The sequence below is a fragment of the Gambusia affinis genome, linkage group LG15 (genome assembly GCF_019740435.1).
Source record: "Gambusia affinis linkage group LG15, SWU_Gaff_1.0, whole genome shotgun sequence".
NCBI classification, from domain to species: domain Eukaryota; kingdom Metazoa; phylum Chordata; class Actinopteri; order Cyprinodontiformes; family Poeciliidae; genus Gambusia; species Gambusia affinis.
Window position 1 is genome coordinate 25,944,819 of NC_057882.1, and position 26,193 is coordinate 25,971,011.

The 26,193-nt window shown below is 38.2% G+C and overlaps 1 protein-coding gene across 5 annotated transcripts in view; it reads left to right on the forward strand.

The window, feature by feature from the left end:
* The window catches only part of tcf7 (transcription factor 7), a 77,175-nt gene extending 51,457 nt beyond the window's left edge, over positions 1–25,718 (forward strand). Inside the window, exons 5-13 of one of the 5 annotated variants that reach the window (XM_044140387.1) lie at positions 7,559–7,646; positions 10,244–10,333; positions 11,714–11,833; positions 13,027–13,189; positions 13,918–14,025; positions 15,308–15,355; positions 19,520–19,568; positions 20,050–20,122; positions 23,134–25,718. In XM_044140387.1, coding sequence (XP_043996322.1) covers positions 7,559–7,646; positions 10,244–10,333; positions 11,714–11,833; positions 13,027–13,189; positions 13,918–14,025; positions 15,308–15,355; positions 19,520–19,568; positions 20,050–20,122; positions 23,134–23,482 — 1,088 coding nt within the window. In that variant the 3' untranslated portion in view covers positions 23,483–25,718. Of the gene's footprint in view, positions 1–7,558; positions 7,647–10,243; positions 10,334–11,713; positions 11,834–13,026; positions 13,190–13,917; positions 14,026–15,307; positions 15,356–19,519; positions 19,569–20,049; positions 20,123–23,109 lie in introns of all 5 variants that reach the window. The other 4 variants (XM_044140391.1, XM_044140388.1, XM_044140389.1 and 1 more) reach the window with 4 other exon arrangements.
* The last annotated feature ends 475 nt before the right edge of the window (positions 25,719–26,193 follow it).

Sequence of the window (26,193 nt, forward strand, 5' to 3'; positions counted from 1 at the left end):
TCTGCAGCTCACTAAAAGAGACCTGCTTTTCAGAAGAATGGCTGCTTTGTCCTGCGTTGTTCGGTTTTAAACTGCGGTAATCTTCCTCCTTCTCCGGCTGGAAATCCCCGTTTTCCTACAAACACTCGCTCCGTGTCTGGTCTAGACTCTCTCTCTGTGTGTGTGTGTGTGTGTGTGTGTGTGTGTGTGTAACCGATGGTGGATTCGTGACTCAGCTCTTAATGACAGACTGAGACACCTGCTTCTACCTCACACATCCACCGACACCTGGCCGCCGCCGCTCAGCGTTTTACGCTCTGCTTACCTCATACCTGTCAGCTGATCGCCTCACCTGTGAGCTCATTTCTTTCAACACACCTTTACTTTTCTACCTGGGCTCAGCCGGGTTGAAACCCAGGAGAGGATGACTTGATTTGGAATAATTAAAGGTTTACTACTATTCTTCCATGAACAAGCTATAGCAGGGGTGTCTATAGCTTGTTCATGGCCCGGGGCCATTTGCACAATGTTAGCTACCTTTAGTTGGGCTGCAATTCTGGACCAGTTAGAACAGAAATGTTTTTATTCCTGCTGCTCAGAACTTCCACGCATGTTTTAATCAAACAGTTAGCTGGTGATGATGATGATGATGATGATGATGATGATGATGATGATGTAAATACCAAATCAAAGCTGTGATATTAACCTCTAGAACCTGACGGACCCACCGGTGGGTCCAGCTGCCATGTGACCTCGGCTCACTTAGGGTGTAAGAGGTTCATTTTTCTCTCTTCTCTGCATCATGTGGGCGGTGGCCAGTAAATGTGACAAATTTGTTTCTGAATTCCTCTGAAAGTCACCAGTTTTTTCTTTCTTTTAACTTCCTTTATTGTTGGTTAAGATCTGGTCTTTAGTTCAGTGTGTGGTTCACTTCCTGTGCTATTTCCATTACCACCCACTGTCTGTTTTCAACCATGCCTCATGTCTCCCTTTGTGACATTTTTACTAAACTCGCCCCACTTCACACTTTTCCTATCGACATCACAGCATTTTATTGATTTATTAGAATATCATCACCTTAAATTCATCTATCTATGGTGATATTTATTACTGATTGATCATCCAGCCCAGAAGGCGCTAAGTCAGAAGCTAACTTTGGAAAATGGACATCTTCTATAATGCAAACAAACTATTGTTGTGTAGAAAATCTTGCTGTCAGTCGATTAAAAGATTTAATCAGATAATTTTACACTCCAGTGCTGTGATTTATCACTATGTCTCACATCATGCTGCTGTATATTTGTAATCATTTCCTGAAGACAGATTTTCACAAGTTGGTTTTATTTAAAGTCATTACTCACCATTTTGTCCAGCCAGACTTTCTCCCTCATCATTTATCGTTTATTTCTCCATTATTTCCCCCAATAGCCTTACAGGTTTATAAGGTTTATATGGTTGGTTTATTTGTGACGAGTCAAAAAAATGTCTCTGGTAACGATTTTACGTCTGCCATGATAACTGATTGTTTGTGGGCATTTGCTCCACTCCCACATGGGGGCGGAGCCGCCGTCATGTCAATCAGCAGCGCTGCGCTGCGTCTCTTTGTTTTGGATATCAACATAACCAGAGTTAGCTTTTTATGTTGATATCTAGACAGGTAGGGCTGCACAGTGGTGCAGTTGGTAGAGCTGTTGCCTTGCAGCAAGAAGGTCCTGGGTTCGATTCCCGGCCCGGGGTCTTTCTGCATGGAGTTTGCATGTTCTCCCTGTGCATGGTGGGTTCTCTCTGGGTTCTCCGGCTTCCTCCCACAGTCCAAAAACATGACTGTCAGGTTAATTGGTTTCTCTAAATTCTCCCTAGGTGTGAGTGTGAGTGTGAATGGTTGTGTGTCTCTGTGTGTCTCTGTGTGTCTCTGTGTGTCTCTGTGTTGCCCTGCGACAGACTGGTGACCTGTCCAGGGTGACCCCGCCTCTCACCCAGAATGCAGCTGGAGAGGAACCAGCAACCCTCCCGACCTCATTAGGGACGAAGGGTGAACAGAAAATGGATGGATGGATCTAGACAGCTAAAGCCAATGCTAGCCATCGTTAGCGAGCAGCTCTCTGGGATGTCTCGCTGCATTGCGGTCGGATGCTGTAATTTCCTTTAAGTTAATTTATAGAAATCATGAGACAGTTTATGTTTTGACTCTAATAAAGTTGCTGTTTCAGGTTCTGTGAAATTTCCCTCACCTCACTGCAGAGTTCACGCTGATCTGCTGTCAGGTTGCTTTTGACACCATTTGACCCAGCTGGTCCTTTCTGCATCCAAGCTTTAACGCCACGCGTGATTCAAAGCGCTAACATCTTCTCACTCGATCATGTAGCATCACTTTGCGTCGATGTTTAGCTATGACTGTTGGCCGGACAACAAATTAGAAAATACAGAGTGAGAAAGCAGAAGTGGAACACGCTGCGTTTGCTGCAGAGACCTGAACGTGTTAGCAAAAGTGTGAACAACTTCAGCAGACTGCAGGTGCATTTAGGGGTATTTTCAGATTCACTCATTTCTGTAATTTGTTATGAAAATCAAAGAAAGGACCACAGGTGACAATCCGGTTCAACTAAAAACCATACAACAGAGTCTGAAACCTCACTTTTCTCTTTAAACAATCTGTTTATGAATGTGCATTAGCATTAAAACATCTTTCGTTTTCTGTCACTTTTAGTAAGTGTCAGGGCTGCTATTGTCACTGTTGTTGGTGCTCCTTTTCCAACGTACAGTTTTTCCTTCCACTTAACTTTCCAAACAATATGTTCAGACACAGCACTTTGTGAACAGCTGGCTTCATGTCCAATGATTCTGTGACTAAACTGTATCTCTCTGCTGGACAGCTGTGAAGTCAGTAGTTTATCCAGAAACTCAGTATTAAATGTGACTAATTTAATTGTAAATAATCAGAAATAAAAGCTTGAAAAATACATAATAGATATACTTAGTATGAGTTTTACATTTATTGAAATTTACCTTAAATTTTAAAAAACTAGAATTTTTAAGATTTTTTTCTAAACTGTTATTTTGTTTAATTAGTAGAAAAATTTGCATATTACTGAGAATGTTGGTTAGTTTCTTATTATTTTTGTCTGATAAGAAAATCTGACCAAATAAATGAGCCAAAAAATATCAAATAGACAATACATATAAAAATAAGGTTGAAAAGATTAATCTCAATTAATCGATTATTGAAATAATAGTCAACTAATTTATTAATGGATTAATTAGAATTAATTAGAATACTAATTAATTAGAATACTAATTAATTAGAATACTAATTGGAGTATTCTAATTCAAAAATGCCATTTACTGAGAAAAGGCAACATATTCAGGTCAATAATTAATCCCAAACTGCACAAAAAATATACATTTTGCATCTAAATTTTTTCTAAAAATTGTTTGCAAATATGTTTTAGCTAAAACTCTTTAAGTGGCATTTTTAGCATCACTTGTTTCAGATGTGCTAAAGGAATGTTATTCCAATTTCAGCAATAAAATAATTAACAAAGTTTATTTGAATGTTTTATGTGTTCCTCATATTGTGTGGAAAGTATGAATGTGCCAATTTTTATCTGATTCAATTAATCGTTAAATATATAACTAGTAAGTAAAACATTCAAACAGGATCCCTGTGTGTTTACTTTTACTTTTCAAATTAAAAGCAGGAGTGGGATTCATTTCACTTAAAAACAAAAAAGTGAGAAGTGAAACTGCCAATTATAAATGAAAACAGATGAAAAGTCTGTTTTCAGCTCTACACTGTAAGACACTTTTATTATTACTGTGAGTTTCGTTCTTTGCTCTCAGTAAAAGTAACTTTTTCTACACTTGAGTAAGTCCCGCCTTACAGTAAGAGAGCAGCGCCTCGTCTCCCCTTCATGTGACGAGTCATTTAAAGGCGCAGACGCTGCAGCGCTTTCACTGTCAGTGGTTAGAACCACCGCGGCGCATTATCGGCACTGCAATACTATTTTCAGCTCCTCTCCTTTTAACACGCACGGGTTCTGATGGCGGCCCGGTTTGACTCAAAGCAGCCACCTTTGATCTGGTTCCCCAGACGCCGACGCCGAGGCCGTGAGATAGTTGCAGTTGTTTGGGTACAAGATCGCATATTTTAAAAAAAGGGGCATTCCAAAGAAAACTGCCCCATTACTGCTGCTAATTTCCCCCTGCAGGTTTCCCAACAGCAGCCGGTGACAACGAGGGACAAACATGACTTACAGAAACCGGCCTGATGGGATTTCAGTTGTTTAAAGTTTAAAGTTCATCACCTGAATATCTGGATAACTTCCAGAGATGAGGCCGAGTGTCCAACTGTCCAACAAAAGGAAAAAATTACTGAAAAAGGAGCAAAAGTCTACTCAAGTCAGATGATCAATCATTTAATATTTAAAAATTACATCATCAGACGGACCAAAATATTAATTTAAAAGGAAATTTTGGTATTTTAATTCATATAAGTAACAAAAAAATAACAAAATCAGGCAAAATAATTTTTTTCCAAATCAGTTTCTTTCAGTAAGAAACTTCAGAAACTTTAAGAGAAGCTGCAGGTTTGAGTCTGTTTCTGGTTAAAACATGTTTGATTTTCATTCAGAAGGAAGAAAATCCAGAAATTTGACTAAACAGTAAAAATACTCAAGTAAACATAAAGATTCAGCACAGTAAAATACACTTTTAAAAGGTTACTCAAGCAAATGTAACTAATTACATCCAACTGTCATCACAACACTGCAAAAACACAAAATCTTACCAAGTAATTTGGTTCTAGTTTCTAAAGGCAACAAGATAAAACTGACATACAAATAACTTTTCAACAAGAAATATGAGCTTTTTTCTCTAAATAATTCCTTAATATGAATGAAAAATTTATACTCTATTTGCAAATTATTGTATTGATAATAAGACATTTTTCCATGTAACAAGGGAAATAATATGAGCACTTTTCCATTAATATTAAGGAATTATTAACTTAAAAAAACTCATACATCTTTCTGAAAAGTTACTTGGAATTTTGTTTTGTCGTATTTTGTAACATTGTAGCTTTATTACAGCATTATTTAAACTTTTATCTGATATTACAATTATTCTTTCAATATTAAAACTTTATTCACATTATTAAAACTTTATTCACATTATTAAAACTTTATTCACATTATTAAAACTTTATTCACATTATAAAAACTTTATTCACATTATTAAAACTTTATTCACATTATTAAAACTTTATTCACATTATTAAAACTTTATTCACATTATTAAAACTTTATTCACATTATTAGAACTTTATTCACATTATAAAAACTTTATTCACATTATTAGAACTTTATTCACATTATAAAAACTTTATTCACATTATTAAAACTTTATTCACATTATAAAAACTTTATTCACATTATTAAAACTTTATTCACATTATAAAAACTTTATTCACATTATTAAAACTTTATTCACATTATAAAAACTTTATTCACATTATTAAAACTTTATTCACATTATAAAAACTTTATTCACATTATTAAAACTTTATTCACATTATAAAAACTTTATTCACATTATTAAAACTTTATTCACATTATTAAAACTTTATTCACATTATTAGAACTTTATTCACATTATTAGAACTTTATTCACATTATTAAAACTTTATTCACATTATTAGAACTTTATTCACATTATTAAAACTTTATTCACATTATTAGAACTATATTCACATTATTGCACTTTATTCTTGTATTACTGACTTTTTTCTTGCAATATTTCATCTTTACTGTGGTATTTTCTTCTTAGTGTAGCGCCGTTGTCGTTTTTAGGTTGGTCAGAGACCAAAAAGCCGAGTTTCTGTGTCCAGACAAACTAAATTAGCGATAAATGTTTGATAAAGTGGAGGTGAGGCAGAGCAGAGGTTAGCCTAATGTGAGGGGAAGATAATGAAGAAGATGAGAGAGGAACCAAACGAGCCGAGGTCTGTAATGAAGGAGGGGAGGTCAAAGGTAAAAGAGGGGTGAGCGTGGATGCCGGGCGGTCGGGGGGATTAATGGCGGACGGATCGGAGCGGTGAGACGGGTCGGGTCGGCTGACTCAGTCACATTCCTGTCATGTAGATTTATAGCAGCTCGGGGTCCTGGGACAGGCCCGGAGCCGCGGCCAAATTACAGTCATCTGCAGCATTCCTGTGCTGCAAACACAGGTTAGCAGCACGGCCGCGCTAAGTGCTAGGTGCCGCCTGTTGACAAATGACTTCCTTTGAAGGGCACAAAGACGGAGGGAGACGCTCGGAGAGAGGCGGCCTGTTTACCGAGCGAGGGCACAGAGTCACTCAGTCTGCGTTTTCTTTTGTTGGCTTGCAGCTCTGCCATAACTACAGATGAAGGCTCGGTGTTTGTATGCATGTTTGGGTGTGTTTGTACAACGTGGGCACAGACACCGCAGCTCCCAGCGGAGGGTCCCCCCCCCACACGCACCCGGACACACAGAGCGACACATCGTGACCTTTGATTGGAAGGTCACTCATGGCAGCCACTTAAAGATGACCTGTCATGCTTCGCATCGGCCTGCGGTCTACACAAAACATGTCCATTATAGTTTACTGCACAAAATCATCCTTAGGGGATGAAGTTTGCTCAGTTCTGCCGATTCAGATGAGCTGTTTTAGGAATGTTTGAAAAACATTAGTAGAGCCTCCTGCACAACCAAACAGAATTCAGCAAGTGGTTTCTGGATGGCAAATCAACAGCAAAACACTGCAAAAACACAAAATCTGACCAGGTATTTTTTTGTTTAGTTTCTAGTACAAATATCTTAATACACTTAAAGCTTAAAATTTATTTTTCAGTGAGATTTAGGAGTTTCACTTCTAAATCTCTAGTTCTATTAGCAGATTATTTCACTTACAACAAAACATTTTCCCCGTGTCACAAGTGAAGAAATCCACCAGGTGAACTAGAACCTTTTCATCAGTTTTGAGGAATTCTTTACGTAAAACAAGCTCCAATATCTTTTGTCTTATTTCAAGTTTATAAAGATATTTGTTCTAAAACTAGACAAAAACCTGGTAAGATTTTGTGTTTTTGCAGTATGTTCATTAGCAAAATCATTCTTGGATATTTCAGTCTGCTCCGTTTATTTAAAAATGTTTGAAAAGTATTAGTAGAGCCTCCTGCACAACCAAACAGAATTCAGCATGTTGTTTCTGGCAAATCAGCAAATCGCTTGTGTTTTCCAGCAGCCATTGTATAGAGCATACAGCGGTACCACCAGGTAACCAAACGTGCTGGAGCTCAACTTGGGTTGCTAGGTAATGGGTGGAGCTTTACTGGGGTTGCTAGGTAACAGGCAGAACTCAGTTTTAGTTGCTAGGTAAGGTGACTGGGGCTGAAAAAGGTTTGGTCGTTTTTAGAAGCATTTGAGGTCAAAATGGAAGTATGAAACATTCAAAATGTGAATTTTTCATAACAGAGCTCTTTTAACGGAGCTGGTTGAGTCGTTGTGCTGTTTTCTGACGGCCTCAGGGACTCTGTGTGACGGATTCCTGTTTTTCCTCCAGGCGTTCACAGGCACCAATCCCAGGACCTCTCAGGGTACTACTCCCTTCCTCCAGGTGGCGTTGGTCAGATCACTCCCTCCATGAGCTGGTGAGCTGCACACATTGGTTTAATAACTCCTTCCATGTTTAAATAAAAATGCCAAAAGACTTTTCTCAGGTTTATTTGGCAAAAATGTGCAGATTTCCTCTGTTTTTTCTGAGGTTTCTGGTAACATAAACCAGTAAACAATGGGATGAAATGAAACTTTTAGAAATTTTTCTGCGGTTAGGAATGTTTTTTTAAAAGAACAAACAGTAGACGTGGTTGCAGAGGATGACAGTCAACATCCTGACGACAGCCAACATACATGGAAACAGAAATCACACGACGTCTTTCCGCCCAGAGGAATGAACTCGCTGAAAAGCAAATAAAGCAGCAACTCTTATTGTAAAAATGTTTATTTTCTATTCGTTTAAGGTGAAAAGATTGTAAAAGTTAAGTAATTTACATTTTTGGGTCAAGACCAACAATCTGAAAATGTAGATTTTTATCCCCTAAACCAGTACAATTTTAAAAGTTTTCTCCATTTCCACATGATCTATTTATTTTATTAGATATAAAAGTAGTTTAGTAAATGAAACCTGTTCGTTTCTGCACAAGTAAATGTACAAAGACAATATATAAAAGTTTTTTTGGTGATTTTGCCCAAATGAAATCTTGTAATGGAGCAGAAATAGACTCAGTTTTAACCAAGTGATGGACCAGTTGGGATTTTTACCCTAATATGTGAATTTTCCATCCTTTTCCAGCTGCGGTTGATTTCCAGCAAAATGGAAACTTTAAACCAAAATCTCTTTTTTTCTTTCTGTTGTTGCTTTTTCCTGAAACTGCGCAGAAAGAAGCTGAAAACAGACACATCTGCTCCATGTTTTCTCATTTTAATGTCACACAGCGTGATTGTGGATCTATAATGTCAGACTGCCGCAGAGTTATGGATCAACACAAATCCGTTTAGAGCAAACCTCCAGAATCCAAAATCCTCTCTGGAATAGTTTAAATGTCAAGAAGATTTAAGAAGAAAGTTGTTTTTCTTTTAAAATGTGTGATTACATGTGTGTTTATTGTGTTTCTGTAAGTCAATATTTCTACAAGCATTTTATCTCCTTCAGAGAAAGGACGCTTCACTGTGGATTTGTCATGAGTGTTATTAGCAGATAATCTCCTTTACTCCAGATTATCTGCTTGTTTTAGGTCCTTGTAGTGTAGATGTTTTGTTGAAGGAGGAGGAGAGCTGAAATGTCATTTTTCTGTTGCGTTGACGATCAGTCTGGGACTTCGGAGAAAACCCGACCGCCTGCTGGCTTCTTGCTTCTGTTCATCTCACACCATGAAGATTTGTTGTTTGTTTTCATCCTTTTTTCCAGAATGCAGCTTTGTGTTTGAACACAAAAGTTTGACGGAGAATAACTGGAACTGAAAGCTAAATTTAAACTGAAATCCCTGGAAATTCAAAAAACTGCAGGCTCGTTTGCATAAACTACCAAACATCAGCTGCAAACGTCTTCATGCCTGTTAAATATGTTTACATTTTGTCACCTTCCAAATGTGTCACTTTCAAATTTAGTGGCTAAGAAAACGATAAAAATTATGATAGAAAGCGACTCACTATGTACTATTTAACTGTGACTGCATGCAGCATTCATACCAAATAATGCTCTTGAAAAACTTATTTAAAAAGTGACTTATATCACTACACTGCACACAGTAACTACGTTTGATCATATTTTCAAACTTTTATTTATTGATCTTCTTGTAGCACAAACAACAGGAGAGGTAGTAATAATAATAATAATAATAATAATAATAATAATAATAATAAAGTTTTTAACATCATTAATAGAAATTTATGAAAAGAACAAAACTTTTTTTTCAAAATAGAAAATGTTCATTATAAATGCTCAGCTTTACAACAAACATCAACTTTATTTTGTTTTCATGTGATAAAAATACAAATAATTGATACTCTTATTTTCATTCCACTAAAATAAAATCTGGTAAATTCAGAAGGTTCATATAGTTTATCTGAGTTTAATTCAGCTGTCTGTGAAGAACTGAGAGGTTTGTTAGTGAACTAGCAGACAGATCAGGAAGGTACAAGCGGGGTCACACTGTAAAAAACTACCAGGTAGTTTTTGTTTATTTCCCAATTTGATTTTAAATGGTTTTAGAAACTAAATATTTTTGACTAAAAGTTTGGACCGTAGTTTGGCCGCCATCCAGCAGAGGGCGCCGCTGGTCATAAACCGAGCCGGTTATACAGAAACGAAGATGGTGGTATCACTGAACGGTACACAGAAGTGGTCCAAACAGAGTTCAGCTTGAAATGAAAAATGTTTTTTATACGGTCCTGTTTAGAAATATAAACACTCGACAAACTTTTTAAGTTATCAAATTAATATCGCTCATTCAGCCGTTTTTAATGGTGGACTTTATCAGCTAAAAATTACTGATGTGCTACGGAAGCCTTGATATGACAAAAGCCAAGGGTACAATGCAGAAAAATTGTAACGTGGCGGGTTTCCATGACAGTTTACTAAAAGCTTCTTCTGGGTAAAGAATCCAGTCAGTTTAAATGGGCTCAAAGTTTAACCTGTGAAGCTAAACGCAGCACCTGCTGCCGTCTCTCCCTTGCTGTGCCGCGGCAGGCAGAGCCAGCCGGTCTACCCGGCCCTGTCCCCTTGTGGATTCAGGCAGCCCTACTCCTCCAGTCTCCCCAGCGCATCGTCCTACTCCAGGTACCGCATCCTGCCGGCTGGACCGGCCCAGGACAACCCGGCCGCGCAACAGCAGGCTCCTGTTTACAGCACATCACCAAAAACTAAACCAAACATCCGAGCAGGACGATTCCAGACACCAGAATTTCATCGGGACGGCTTCTGTCATCGGTGTGCTGTAAACGGGACGAGCCCCGTCAGACCGAGCCAAGCCAAGCTAGTCGCTGCTCAAACTTCATGAAAGTTTAAAGAAACCCGCTGTTCTGCTGCTTTTAAGCTCTGTGCACTGCAAAAACACAAAATGCTACCAATTATTTCTGGTCTAAGTTCTGGTGAAAATATCTTGGTACTCTTGAAATATGACTAAACGTACAAGTAGCTTTACAGTTTTAATTCCTCAATATTGAGGCAAAACTTCTGCTTCCATTGGCAGATTATTTCTTATTAGAAGTAAAATATTCTAATCAAACGTTTTCATCATTATTAAGGAATAATTTACTTAAACAAGTGTATCTTGCTGAAAAGTTACTTGTAAGTTAGTTTTGTCTTATTTAAAGCGTGATAAGACATTTGCACTAAGAATTAGACCAAAAATACTTAAGATTTGTGTTTTTGCAGTGTGTTTTTATTTGTCTGTTGCTCTACATACTCATTTAACATGCTTTATGGTTAAAATTTCGCACAAACCTGGTCCGATATCTTTGCATAGTCATCCAGAATATGAAGATGCTTTATCTTTTTAATTGGCTTTGTTTTTAGAAATGCAAAAAAGAAATAGTTTTAAAGCTCATATAACAACATTATAAACTGCTTTGTTCATAATACCCTTGGTCAAATATTTCCAAATTCTATAACGACTAAAACCACCGACTCGCTCATTGCTCTCAAGCTGCTTAACGCCGTTTAGATGTTGTTTTCTCTTTCTTTGTTGTTTTAATTCAACAGCAGCTGCTTCTCTTTTACACCAAATATTAGAGAAGAAATATATCCAGTCTTATGTTAACAGTCTAAAGTGTAAAACAAGTCTTCATCTGTCAGCTCCTTTCTTTTGAAAAACAATACTTGTGCGACCTCTAGTGGTGGTAAATGTTGAAACTGCAATATTATATATCATAATTTAGCACACTATTATATTTTGACATAAAATATTATAATTAATGACCAAAAAAACTGTTAAAGTTGCTTTTTAATAACTTTAGACACAGCGAATTGAAATGGATGTTTGTGTATGATAGAAAACCTAACTTGGATGTTAGATGATGCTTTTTCTGCTTTCAATGTTTGGCCAGAAGTGTCTCTTTGCTTCAGCGCTCTCTGTCCTCTCTGCCTGTAAGTCGATGCATCGCCCCAAACCTCTGAAGTTTGAGTCACTTTTCACTGTTTTCCTCCGTTTTGTTCCAGGTTCCCTCACTCTTTGATGCTCGGACCGTCAGGCGTGCATCCGACAGGGATCCCCCATCCGGCTATAGTGCCCTCTTCAGGCAAGCAGGAGCATGATCAGTACGACAGAGGCATGTACATGTAAGTGACTCCGACTTCCTTCATCACAACTGTTTCATTTAATTCAATTAAATTGTATTTATTTGTTTAGCGCCCTAATCAATGTAACATAAACAAGCAGTTGATAATAGACTCACCTTTTCCTTGCCGGAGCCGCTGCACTACTGTTACCAAAATGAAACATGGAGATGAAACTATTATTAATTTAGTGCAGAGTGCCACAGAAAAGGGGAAAATATTGCAGAAAAACCATTGAATAAAGCAAAACCACTCTTCTTCTCCTTTTTTCTTGCTCTATGTGTCGGCTACGCTACACAAAGACTCGTTGCCATAGCAACTGACTGACAATATGCAAGGAAAGAAAGGGTGTCAGGTCAGTTTGACCCAAAGAAGTGCCAAGAATCCTTTTGTAAAAACAATTCCTTAGATAGTATTTCCGCTCTTACAACAACAGCTCCACTAATATTTCAGGATTCAAAACCAAAAAACTCTCAAACATTTTCCACGCAAAGAGCAGAACATTCATTATGTTTTCAGGCCCAATGTTTATTCTGCGATTATTAATAAATGATTGCTGTGGTAAATTAGCTACTGCTGCTATTCGCTAAGCTAACACAGCGGTGGTTGACTAGCTAATTTAAACACCTGCTGTACTGATGATCAGAGTTTGTGTTTAGGTTGCCTTTTTAATTCTTTAACTGAACACAGAATTCTGCAGCACATCTACATGTTAAAGTTGTCATAGTCAAGCTAGCATAACTGACCTACTTCTCTCTCCCTTGCTATGTTTTTTATTTAAACTTTCTCCTGATGTATTTAGTCGTCTTAGTGTTGACAATTAGTACCAAATCTCTATTTGTCTTATATATCAGGCGTACATTTAAGATTTAGTGCGCTATGTTGACAACATAACAGCTAAACCAATGCTAGCCATTGTTAGCTAGCAGCTTTTTGCCTTCCAGCAGGAAGCCGGGGGCGGGATCTTGTTCGTGTGGCTTTACGTTGCTGCGTGTTTATAAAACTCTCAGTACACCTAGAAAAGCTAACAATAAAAACATTTATACGAGAAATAACTAACAGACAGAAACAATCTTGAAACCAGACCCTCGTTAGTGATTAAATTTCCTTTTTTTAAAGTTTTGACTGTTTCTGATATAAATCCTAATTTTCAGTGCTGTTCATGTTTATTTTTGCGGATGTTTTCGCTCCTTTAGGAAGCCGCAGGTGGAGGTCAAGCGGGAGAAGGAGCCCAAGAAACCGGTCATCAAGAAGCCGCTGAACGCATTCATGCTCTACATGAAGGAAATGAGGGCAAAGGTCATCGCCGAGTGCACGTTAAAGGAGAGCGCCGCTATCAATCAGATTCTGGGACGGAGGGTGAGTGACACAAACATGAGCTCATCATTTAGTTACATCTGCTAGAACATTTGTAACCTCTGACCCCTTTACAAACCCACAGAAATGCTACAAAATATGTAGAAAATAAAATCAACTTCTAGAACTTTTTTATTAACTATTTCATTATTATTACATTCATTTAGCATAAATGCTGCATCATACCATCTGATTCTAAACCGGCCATGAGTTACAAGTTGTCAACACAATCTTCTCTTTTAATAATAAGAAAATATGTAATATTTTATATTAATGTGAATCAGATTTTCAGAGTCGGTCCTTTTGGTTATTTTCTTGTCAGAAACTTTTCCGTTTGTTGCTAGCTATGCTAGCTTCAGGAGCAAAGCAGCCAATCAGAAAATGAGAATAATTAACTCCTATTTTATTTTAAAAATAATCAGAAAAAAGTCATGAAAAAGTGAAGATAAAAAATAATGGGAATCAATTCTTTGTATTATTATTTTTGCATGTTTTTTATCGTCTTCTCTCCACTTTCTGAGGCCCCATAGCGCCCCCTGGCGGCTCCACTGCTACACAACAAGTATATTGTTACTTATGAACATGCATTTGTTTTTGTTTTTTATTATTATTCTAACAGTCTTTGCAAATGTCTTTCTTCTTTGGAGAAACGTGCAGAAAGTTGTTAATGTTTGAAACGGATCAGTTCTGTTCTGGATCAATAAATAATTCTGACCTGCATGTCCTCCCAGTGGCACGCTCTGACCCGGGAGGAGCAGGCCAAGTACTACGAGTTGGCCCGGAAAGAGAGACAGCTCCACATGCAGCTCTACCCGACCTGGTCTGCCAGAGACAACTACGTGAGTTATTTTGCTCTGTTCCTCCCCCCTCCCCAACCTGTTTCCATCTAACTCTAACTCTGGCTCAGAGTGAACGTATTCAAACCAAGGAGCTGATTAAGAAAAACATAAACAGGAAAGTGTTGCAGCCCCTCCTTTCTGTTGTGTAGAAATGATGAATTTTGTGTCTGGGTTTGCGGTCGGAGAAATAGACGTCAACGCGTTGCCGTGGTTACAGAAACAATGGAGTAAAACAATTAAAGTCAGAAATCACTGTGAATACTTTTATTTTTACTGTACTTTTAATTCACTAATATGTATTATTTTATATTCATCAGTTTAATTTAGTGGTAGTTGTCCTGTACGGCAGGCTGTTACGATATTTATTTGGCTTCTCTGGTCTGAAATGTGACGCATGTTCAGCAGGTGAAAGGTTCTTACAGTTTGACATTTGAGTTGACTGTTTTCCTAATCTGGATTAACAGGATTAAAACAAAACTAACTATTGGAAAAACGTAAATTTCTGAACCATATTAACTTGTTTTTATATTTGTTTATTTGCTTTTTCATATTTCTGATTACCTGATTGATTGCAGATGATTCCTGTCTCATTCAAAAGATGTAGGAAACGGATATTTTGCTATTTTTAGGCCTTTTAGGAATTTCTTTTTTTCAAACTGTGGTTCTTAATTTTAGTTTGTTTTGGTTTAAAAGACAACCAAAGCATAAAACTGTCATCAAATGAGTCTCTTTATTCAAGTTTGTAAATGTCTTCTGCTTCAATAATCAGAATCTTTTAAAAACTGGAGCAAAATGTGAAATTTCACTCAAATTTTATGTCAACTCTTTTTTTTTTTTTTACTGAAATAATAATTTTAAAAAAGGAAACAGCAAAACATTTGTTCTTCAAACTTTATTTTCAGTTTGATTCTGAATTAATTTTCTTTTGCCTATCAACTTTATTTAAATTGAATCTTTTTTCTGTTTATTTAAATTGAATCTTTTTTCTGTTTTACACTTTAATAAGTAGATCACATCAGATGTTTGTAAAATTAAAGTGTCAGTTTTTGCTGACGAAGCCCAAATCATTGGATAAACAGAAAGAGGTGAAAGCGCTCCATGTTCAGCTCAATATCTGATGTGATTTTATTGACGCCTCTGGCTGTAAACCCACAGTGAAACCTTGTAAAGATGGCCGGTGTGCTGCATGCTGGTTTCTTTGAAAGTTCAATGTTTTGGGGTTTTGCTGAATCTGGGCTGCTGTGTGCCTCTGACTTCTCAGTTTGCTGTTGAACTCTTGCAGGAGGCGGGCCTTAGCGGGGTCGCAGGGGAAAAGAGTAAAGCTGATTGGGTAGGGACTCGTCTAATGGTGGATTTATACCTCTGTGGTGTGGGGTAAAAAATAAAAACATAAAAATAAAGTGTTTGAGAAGCTGCATGAAAGCGGGAGGGGGCTGTGGGTATTTCTGTGCAAAGTTTGCATGCACCCTCCTGAGAGATCGCTCACGTTTGAAGCATGTAAACGAGGACAGGCCCTCCGGTCGGTAAGATGTGGATGCATTTCAAATCTCTTTATCTACTAAAACTCTCCATCACACAGAGGTATAAATCAGCCGTCTTTTTCCAACTAACAGAGAGCAGGGCTGCATGGCTGGCCTGGCTGCATCCGTTTATTTATCATTTCAAACACTACAGCAGCTTCATTTGGTTATTAATTACTTTATTATCCGTCCTGTTTTGCTTTGTTTGAGAAAAAAACACATTTTGACATATTTCTGCTGCACTTTGGCCAATTTCTTCACGTCACCTTCCAGAGTCAGACTTTCTTGCAATATTTTAATGTAATCTTTACTTTTAGTCTTGAATGCATCGTTTCTCTGCACCTGAAAATAAATCTCTTTATAGGAGATGAACAGCGTCTGAAAGTCATATTGTTAAGAAATAAGGAAGAAAATATTTTCTTCTTCACTGAGTTTAACTGGAAAATAGTTTCTGATCCCAAAGATTCAGTGTAGAAATGATTCTGTTTGGTTTTCTGTTACATTTAACATTTATTTTTATTGCTTTGTTTCTGCAGATCAAAATCATTTCATAATAAAATAAAATTTTAATAATACAAAACAATCCCTCCACCCTAAGTAGTTCCACCAAAAAACATGAAATAAATCAGGAAATGTTTGTCAATCCAAAGAAAATCCAGCCTGAAGGAGTTTGGAGAACAATCAGCGTAAAGGGAATCTATAAAGCCAAAAAAAAAAAAACTTTTTGCACATTCATATTCTTCCAGTTTGGTTTTTACAGCTCCAACAAAACAACCAGGCACTTAAAAAACAAAAACACCCGTTAGCAAGAAGTCCATGTTTTTTTTGGTGTATAGAAAACAAGCCGTTTCAGAAACCTCCGGAATAATGTTGCAAATCACCAGGCACTATGCTGTTACCTAGCAACCCCAGAAGAGTTCTGCCCGTTACCTAGCAACCTAAGCTGAGCTCCAGTATGTTTGGTCAGCTGGTTTTCCTGCTGACCAAACGAACAATGGCTGCTGGAAAAGACAAGAGTTTTGTTGTTGACTCCATCCAGAAACCAGTTGTTGTGCAGGAGGCTCCACTAATTCTTTTCAAAGATGGATAGTTGCATAGCAGCGTATCTGTTTGCAGCCATTTTCACGTGCGAGTGTAAACGTTGAGTTGGGGGCGTGGCCAGCAGCAGCTTGACTGAAATCTCATTATCTAACCAGCTTGAAGTGTCACCGTTAAAACATTGTGAGAAAGTCTGTGAATGAAACGGAGGGGGAGCAGGCGACAAGAAAATCCCTTCTCCCACCAAAACAAACAAATCATTTAAGGTGAAAATCCTGTGTGTGTGTGTGTGTGTGTGTGTGTGGGCGTGTGTGTGTGTGTGTGTGTGTGTGTGTGTGTGTGTGTGTTTACTGTCTGTTGCTGCAGCATAACTCGATCTGTTTGGAGAAACCCCCGTCTCCGAGCAGAACATGAAGAGAAGCTCCACACGCGTAGAGGGTTTCTCCTGCAGAACATGCTAGAAACCACCACACACACACATACACGCCCACGCACACCAACACACACACACACACACACACAGCAGGAGCTCCATTTGCAGGATGACTTGTTGTAAACCACACAGGGTGCAGAGCGAGGCGGCGCAGCGTAGGCGGTAGATTCCTCTCCCCACATCCTTCATCTCAGCCTCGGTGCATCAGCAGCAGTAGAGCTCTCAAGTTTACCTCAACACTCACTAACAGTCGAGAAACAGTGAAAGAAATGTCAAGTTTGTCTTTCTGAGTGATCTGAAATGAAAAAAGGACTTTATAGAAGACGTCTGCTCTCTTTAACACTGGTGGAAACTGAAGGTTGTGCATGAATCTCGGTTCTAGTGACTGAAGCAGTAGAAGCTTTTGTTTCTCTTTCTTGCTTTAGTTTCTGGTTGCTGGTTGTAGCTTTTAACTTTTCATGTTTGAGTTTTCTGTTTGCATTTCAACGTGGAGCAACACTTCAGAAAGTTTCTTTTTTTAATACACTATAAACTGCCTTGCAAACGTACTAATACTCCTACCGAAAACCAACTTTAGTGTTTTATATTTGGATTTTACGTAACGGACCAACACAGAATGGAAGTGAAAGGAAAACATTGACTTTATTTTACACCTTATCAGTGGATATAGTCCATCTGTTCATGGTGACGGTCTGAACTCTGCAGTCATCGCACCCATCAGGGAAAATGGTGGTGGCAGCATCATGATGTGGAGGAGTCTTTCTTTAGCAGGAAAGTTTAAACTATTTTATTTAGCCAGAGCCATAATGAAATATATAGCTAAAAAAATCTATTTTTTAGGTTTTTGCTCACAACAAATTATGATTAATATGAAATTACTTTTCTTTTGCTTTGTGTTGGTCTTTCACATTAAATCCCACAAAAAAACATTGAAGTTTGTGTTGGACAGAATCAAAATTTTGGAGGATTTCAGTGATTGTTTTCATCATGTTTTAAATCTGTTGTCTGTGTAAGATACCCGAGTTCAGTTTCCCGTCACACTTTATTTCAATTCACTGCAAAAACACAAAATCTTACCAAGTATTTTGGTCTAATTTCTAGTGCAGATATCTTTGTACACTTGAAAAAAGACAAAACTGGCTTACAAGGAACTTTTTAGCAAGACCTTCGAGTTTAAGTCAGTTACTATTGATGACAAAGTTCTAGTTTCATTGGCAGATTATTGAACTAATAACATGACAGTTTTCCCTTTTTGTAAGAGAAGTAATAGGCCAATGGAACTAGAACCGGGTTGCTAGGTAACGGCGGGGCTTGGCTGGGGTTGCTAGGTAACGGGCGGGGCTTGGCTGGGGTTGCTAGGTAACGGGCGGGGCTTGGCTGGGGTTGCTAGGTAACGGGCGGGGCTTGGCTGGGGTTGCTAGGTAACGGGCGGGGCTTGGCTGGGGTTGCTAGGTAACGGCGGGGCTTGGCTGGGGTTGCTAGGTAACGGGCGGGGCTTGGCTGGGGTTGCTAGGTAACGGCGCAGTTCTCTTTGTGAAACAATCTGCCAGTGGAACTACGATAGACGTTTTTCACCAACCTGAAGGAATTATTGATTTTAAACAAACTGACGTTTCTTACTGAATGGTTGTTTGTTGGCTAGTTTTACCAAATGCTCTAAAATATCTGCTCTAGAAATTAGACCAAGATTCTTTGGTAATATTTTGTGTTTTTGCACTTAAACTGACAGTGAGTCAAGCATCCAGTCTGATGTTTGACTCAGCTGATTTTTTTAACATTTTAGGTAATAAATGTTTCATGCTTTTTGTTTGTGACCTCTGGGAACTTTAGACAAACTTTATGCTTTCATTTCTTCAAAATTATGATTTCCCAGATAAAAACAGTCAAATGTTATCATTTGAGTTATTTCAGATTATCATGACCTGCATTTAAAAAGAAATTATATCTTTAAAATCTCGACAGCAAAAACAAAGATTTCAAACTGTGTCATGAACTTTGAAGGGAGCATTTATTTAAAATGGTTCATTGGATATTAATACTTTTGCAAGGTTATATATACTGAAAATATTTTTATTATGCACAGTGGAATAAGACTGTACACTGCAAAAACACAAGATTTTACCAAGTAGTTCTGTTTCGAATTCACTTGAAATGAGACAAAACTAACTTATGAATAACTTTTCAGCAAGATATAAGAGCTTGTTGGATTATTTCACTTCACTTTATAGACATAAAAAATGTCTTTTTATAAATCAAATGACCTGCCAGCAGAACCTTTTCATCAGCATTAGAGAATTATTGACATGAAACAAACTCCTATTTTGCTGAAAAGTTATTTGTAAGTTAGTTTTTCTTATTTCAAGTGAACTAAGATGTTTGTTCTAGAAACTAGACGGACATTACTCAGTACTGCTTTGTGTTTTTGCAGTGCATGTTGTTATTGTTGTGTCTAAAAATAAACTAAATTAACTTGGTAAATCTTTTGTTTGTGTTTGTCCCACAGGGAAAGAAGAAGAGGAGAAAACGGGAGAAGCAGCAGGACTCCAACACAGGTAAACATCAACTCTGCTGGCAGAATGAGCAGAAACTTTGTGCTGCGTTGGTGCTGCAGCTCTCTGTTTGAGGCAGGAAGTGTCTCTAACGTCAAACCACCACCCACTCTGCTTTCCATGCAAGCTGAATTGGACGTTTCCCATGAATCCAGGCTCTGGATGAAAAAGTGTTTCTGTTTGCTGCTCTCTGCAGAACATGAAGGTTTTTCTGTCTTTTTTTTTGTTTGTTTTTTTGGGTTTTTTTGCACGGCTGCTTTTCCTCAGAGGGTTTAATCTGAGCAACTTTAACTGGATCTGTGCTGTTTGTCACTGTCGCGTTGTGCTACTAACAGTTTTGGCTTTTTTCTCTTCCGTATCTCTCCTCTCGTTGTTTTTCCTCTGACCCTCTAACTTCCCCCTCTTCCTTCGCTCCTCTCTGTTTATTACATCTATTTTTTGCTTTTCCTCCTGTTCTCCTGCATGCTGTGCATTGTGCGCTCAGACCCGGGCTCTCCTAAGAAATGCCGGGCTCGCTTCGGCCTCAACCAACAAACGGACTGGTGCGGTCCCTGCAGGTGTGTAACCGACATTCCTCCACTCACCATCACTCCAGTCTGATTCAGCCTTCCTGAGGAGACAGAGCGGCCATGGAGGCGGTTATCACCTCCAGATTTACCCATCCGTACCGTTTCTCCTGGTTTTATCGGAGCTGACCTTCATTTTGAGAGTTTGGTGATCGGCCGATACTTCCATGTGAAGCCGATCTTTTCTACCTGAGATCCAAAGGTCCAAAGGTCCAAAGACAGTCTGACCTCTTCTGCTGTGCAGTGAGAGGTCAGACTGACGACCGGCCCGTGGTACCGACTCAGAGACGTTCTCATCAGCAGTAATCGTTTTTGATTTTTATCACATTACAGCTGCAACATTTTACTTGTTTTTTATGGATTTTTTTGTGATAATATTTATGAAATGGAAAGAGGATAAAAAAAATTAAAAAAAGAAGTTTTAAACTTTCATTTCTCTGTTTGGGGAAAAAACTGTTCCAACGGTTTTCCCGTCTCAAGAATATTGATATCATTGATATTATTATTGATATTTATGGCCGATCACCAATTTCTAATCTTGGCTGATTCAGATTTTGGCCGATTCCAAGTTTTTTTGTCTTGAAAGTTTTTAGATGTAGCAAGACGGTTGCTGAATATTGTTACCTGTGGAGGTTTGGACCGACCGGCTGGGGTCAGATTATTTCTCCCAGGTCCAAAAACAACAAAGGAAACTTTCTTCATGATCGGCTCTGTCTCTCGGGAATCGCTCACTTTCTGAGCTCTGCATGTCGTCTGTCACTAACCTGCTGATCCGAACCCAAACACCCCGAGTCCGACCTGAGACTAGAAGAATTTAGCTTTAAATTACCGAGGAAATAAAACACAATCTAAAAGATTTTCATATTCTTCAGCAAAAAAATGAATTGAACTTCAACTGGTTGTTTCTACAAAACTACAAAAACTGTTTTTCTAAAACTGCATAAACATAAAAATGTTTTGGTTCGCCAGTTTTTGTCTGGACATTTATTGTTTGTGCATTTAATGTAAAAAAGGGAGATTTTGTGCTGCAGGTAAGAAAAAGTTTCCTTATTATTAGTTCATAAAATTATTTTGCCAGGCGGCCAGAAACCGGAGCTGATAATCACCAATAATCAAATCGTCTTTTTTCAACCTGGAAACATTTTCTTTTGCCATATTTTATTTATTTTTTGTTACTTATATGAATTATTGTCATTTTGATCTTTTAAATACCCAAATTTCCACTTAACTTTATATTTTGTTCCGTCTGATGATGTCACCTTTAAATTTTAAATGATTGATCACTTGATCAGCTGCTTGAGTCGACTTTCTATCAAATACTTTTTACTTTTACTCCAGTAGAAATGTCTTATAGTTCATGTTTGGATACTCGGCCTCCTCTGCTTGTAATAAAAACCAGTTTTAGTATTTTTGTTGCGGATATTTCCGTGGATTTTTCACCTCCTTTAGTTTTGTGGAGGTTGAGCCACTAGAGGGCAGCAGCTCCCAACGCCGGAGCTGCGGGGGGTCGACCGCAGTCCACGGCTAGTCTGCAGGAACCGGGAATCTAACACGAAACGCTCGCTCCGCCGTCTTCCCCGCTATTGCGTCATGGAAACCTGAGTGTGTGTTTCGGTTTGAGAGAACAAAGGGGGCTGACTGTGGTTTTAAGCCTTATCACCACAGCTTCACACACACACACACACACACACACACACACACACTCCCTGCAGCGCTGCATCTTCTCATGCCCGTCTGCTTTCTACTTTCTCCATCCCTGCGATGTGGTGACGAGCGTCTTTTGATGGTGAACTCTGACATTTAGAATCACTTTCTACTGCAGAGTTCCTCCTCCAGTCTAAAAATGGCGCAGCGCCTCAGTTTGCGGTTCAACCTGGTGACTCATTTCATGTTCTGGTGATGATCTTGGGATCCTGTCAGCTGCTTTGATGGTATGGAGGTCTGCTTTAAACGTTCAGCAGGAAACACGATCTGATCGTCTTACAGCGGACGACAGACGGTTTCCTCAACCAAATGCTAAACTAAAAATGAACCTTTTATTGAAATCATCGCCGACCAGCTCAGTAAATTACTGCAAAAATCATCAGATTTTGTCTTAGTTTTTAATTAAAATATTTTAGTGAACTTGAAAAAAGAAAAACTAACTTAAAACAAACTTTTGAGTGAAATATGTGAGGTTATTTTAAGCCAATAATTCCTTAATAATGAAATAATAATTAATGAAAATGTTTTTGATCCATTTGCAGATTGTTTAACTGATATCACAGGAAAAATGTCGTGAAATAATCTGCCAATTTTAAAACAAGCTCATGTGTTTCACTCAGAAGGTTTTAAGTCAGTTTTTAATTTTCTTTCAAGTGTTCTAAGAAATTAACACAACAAATTAAACCAAAATATTTGGTAATATTTTGTGTTTTTGCAGTGTCGACGCAGAACATGAAGAATCGATAAACTTTAAATTCTACTGAACATTTAACTGAAACTGAAAAACATTTTAAAATCCAAAAATAAACAAAACAGCAGAAACAACAAAAGAAATGAATTATGAAGTTAATATTATCCTTAGAAAGATCAAATCACCAACTTTATCATCAGAAAGTCAATAATCTATTGAGCTTTTATTAAATTGTCATGTGACTTATTGATTAATTTGATGCCACATTAAGTAACATCACCACAGCATGTTACAAAGTCATAAAATTACAAAGTAATAAAACTGTTTTTTTCTTGGTTCAGACCAAAGAGTATGAACAGAAACTAAACATCAAAAGTTTGAATTTTCTTTATTACAGTGTAATTATCAGGATGAACACCAGCAGTTTGTGATCATTTATTTCACATTATTGTCAATAATTTACGGTGTGATTAATTGATTTATTGATTTATTTTGAGTGTCTCCTGTCAGTTCTGTGTTGGTTGCTCACTGTGATTCTGCGCCTCCACTGAACGCTGCTGACGTCTCCACACTTTATTCACAGATAACTCTCTCTGACTGTTCCTAGGAGGAAAAAGAAGTGCATTCGCTACCTTCAAGGAGGAGGCTGCCCCAGCCCATCTTCTTCAGATCTAAGTGCTATAGACTCGCCCCCGTCCCCGTGTCCCGCGCGCCTGCGCCTCTACCGGCAGGCGCCCCCGTCCCCGCCGCCCTCCCCCTCCACGCGCCGCTCCTCACACACGCGCTCGAACCCCCGCTTCCCGTCGGAGCAGTCCGCCGGCAAGCAGGCGGACCTCTGCCACCTCGTCCCGACCGCGACCCTGGAGCTGTCGGCCAAGCAGGCGCTCTGCTCCTCGGCGCTGTCCGCCGCCAAGGTGGCGGGACTTTCTCTCAAAGTGCTAACAGAGACTCACTGATCGCCGCGGCCCTCCCGCCTCGCTACTCTCCTCCTCGGCTCCCCAGAGGAAGGAAGATCCTCCTGGTCGCCTCCCTTCACCTTTCATCCTCCGGTGCTGATTTTCCAAACGTTTCCGTTTCCAACGTGAGAGCAACACGGCTAAAGCTGTTCACCTTGTGTTTAACGCTTCAGAGGCCTGTCACCGTTACTGATAAATCCACAGCTCGCGTGTGACGTCACACTTCCTGGAACTTCATAGCTGACAGCCATCTTGGTAGGCAGTTGCTATGACAACAACAAACAAGCCAGGAGCTTAGAATTAGCTCTCGCCTTGTTGCTATCTAACTTATAAAAATATTACTTTACAACTTCTTGAGTCCTCTACCCTCCTCTGTGTAATACGAATATAAATATTTACTATAGTTCTTATTGCTGAACTGGCTATGTTAGCTTGGCTAACGTAGCTTTTATTGGCTAAGACGGAGATGTAGCCTACGTACATGTACTCACTCTGCCAGCCTCCAGAACCTTGTTCTTCACATGAAGAGTTCTTCAGTCCTTTATAAATCCCTTTAAACGTTGGTTGTATGAAGCTCCTCCCTGCTGTAAACACTTCCTGTTCACTAGTTAGTGAACTCTGTCACAGCAGATCAGTGGCAGCTTCTCCACGTCGTCTGACGTGTTTCCATCCCATCAGCAGACATTTTGTTCTTTTTTTTTTTCTTGCATGCTGGTCAGGAGTGTCTATAAACTTTCATTTTGTTGACTTTGCCTACCAAGATGGCGGCGATCACTTCAGGTCAGACTTGTGGAAAGATAAATTGTCCCAGAAGTTATTGCAATAAATGATGATATTCTTGTTTTGAGACCATTTACAACCTAAACAACCTAATGGCATAATAATAATGCAAGAACAGATCAATAAACTTTCAATTCTAATGAACTAGAACTGGAAGACATTTTAAATATCTAAAATAAATAAAGCAAAGAAGAGAAACAGATGAAAATAATCATGAATTCACTGTAAACAAAAGCATCAGACTGAAGACTTAACATCCAGTGTTCGGTAGGAAAATGATAAATTATGCAAATGGAGATTATTGAGTTCATTTTAATGTGATTTATTGATTATTGTGAACGGCCTGCTGACAGGCACAAATGATTATTGATTATATGATCAATTATTATCATATGTTAAATTATTTTTCAGACTTCTTCCAAGACTGAACTTCATTTTGGCAACATTCAAGAGTATCGGAGAAATGTGTCTAAAATAGAAACAGCACATTTTAACTATTTGTTTGTATTTTTATTGGTCCGTCACATACACTCCTGTTAAAATATATTGATTTATAATGTGGCAAAAGGTGGAAAAGACTTTTTATAATCTTCTTGTTTTGGCTCAAACCGTTTGAGTTCTGGTCGGTTTTTGTTTCTGGACGGTTCCTCCTCAAGTTGGTCCTCACTTTGTAACCTTAAGATGAATTATTCATGTTTTCATGTCAGTATCTCTTCTGGACCCGTCCGACCAGCAGGACCTCCGATTCCTGGGAAAAGTATTTCTGTCTCTTATGTTTGTATTTCCAGAGGTCAAACCGACTCCCAGCTCACTTCCTTTAGCACTTTTAGGCTTCTATTCTCCAGCTTCACTGTTACATTTTTACATTTTGTTTTTTACTTTTTCGTGTATAAATCTCATGTCATTTTTAAGGTCATATGTTTCTTTAAGATTTGTTTTGTTTTTTTTTCTTCTCTGCAGCTCCGCAAACTAATCTGTGACCGATGGGTACTATTATATTGCATTGTCTTGTAAAGTTTTATATTATAATAAATAACTTTTGTATGTTTTTATGGAATTAAAAGGTAAATTCTTTTTGAAAAAAATATTATAGTTTCCACTTTTTTCTAAAAGCAATACGTTTTTTGTCTTTTTGTGCAGAATTTTACCTTTTTGTGGTCCAGTATTACTGCAGAAGCCTTCAAACTATATTTTGTTGTCAGTCGGTGCATGTTCCAACTGTAATGTTACATTTCGAGACAGGTTTTCATTTCACCGTTTTCTCGCAGCTTCTGCCTCAGTAAGTGTAGCTTGAGCTTTTTACCATTCTTCTCCAGCAGATGGCGCTGTTGTGGTAAAAGAAAACGTTCAGACTGCAGGCAGAAACAACTGGAAGATGTTTTTGTACTTTCATGCTTTGAACCCCTGATGTATGGTTTTTGTTTGATGTTATTAAAAGTGTTTTTTTTTATGTTTATGGCTGCAGGCTTATTATTTTTTCAATGGGGATAGTTGTAAACCAAGAAACATTGCACTTATTTTTTCTCAAACTAAAATCTCTCATTTTTAAACTAAGCACCAAAAAAAGTGAGCGTTGACAGTGGATGGAGGGATTTCTAAAAAGGTAAGGTTTTGTACACAACACTGGCTTCAGAGTAAATCACTACTGAAAACTACAAGTTACTTAACAGAAACAAAACTAACATGGACAGCCGGAGCTTTACTTTAAATATGATGAACTACTGCCACTGAAACAGTAAAATGGATCAAATCTGATCTAATTGTACTCTTCTATTCAAAACAAAATTATGTCCTAATCAGCCTAAAATAGCCGATTATCAGCCAACACCTGGACCGCTGATATTCCTGTTGTACATTTCCATCTTAAACTACCAGAGGTTGTTTTATTTTTAGTAATTCAATTGAAAAAGTGAAAATTCTATATAATAATC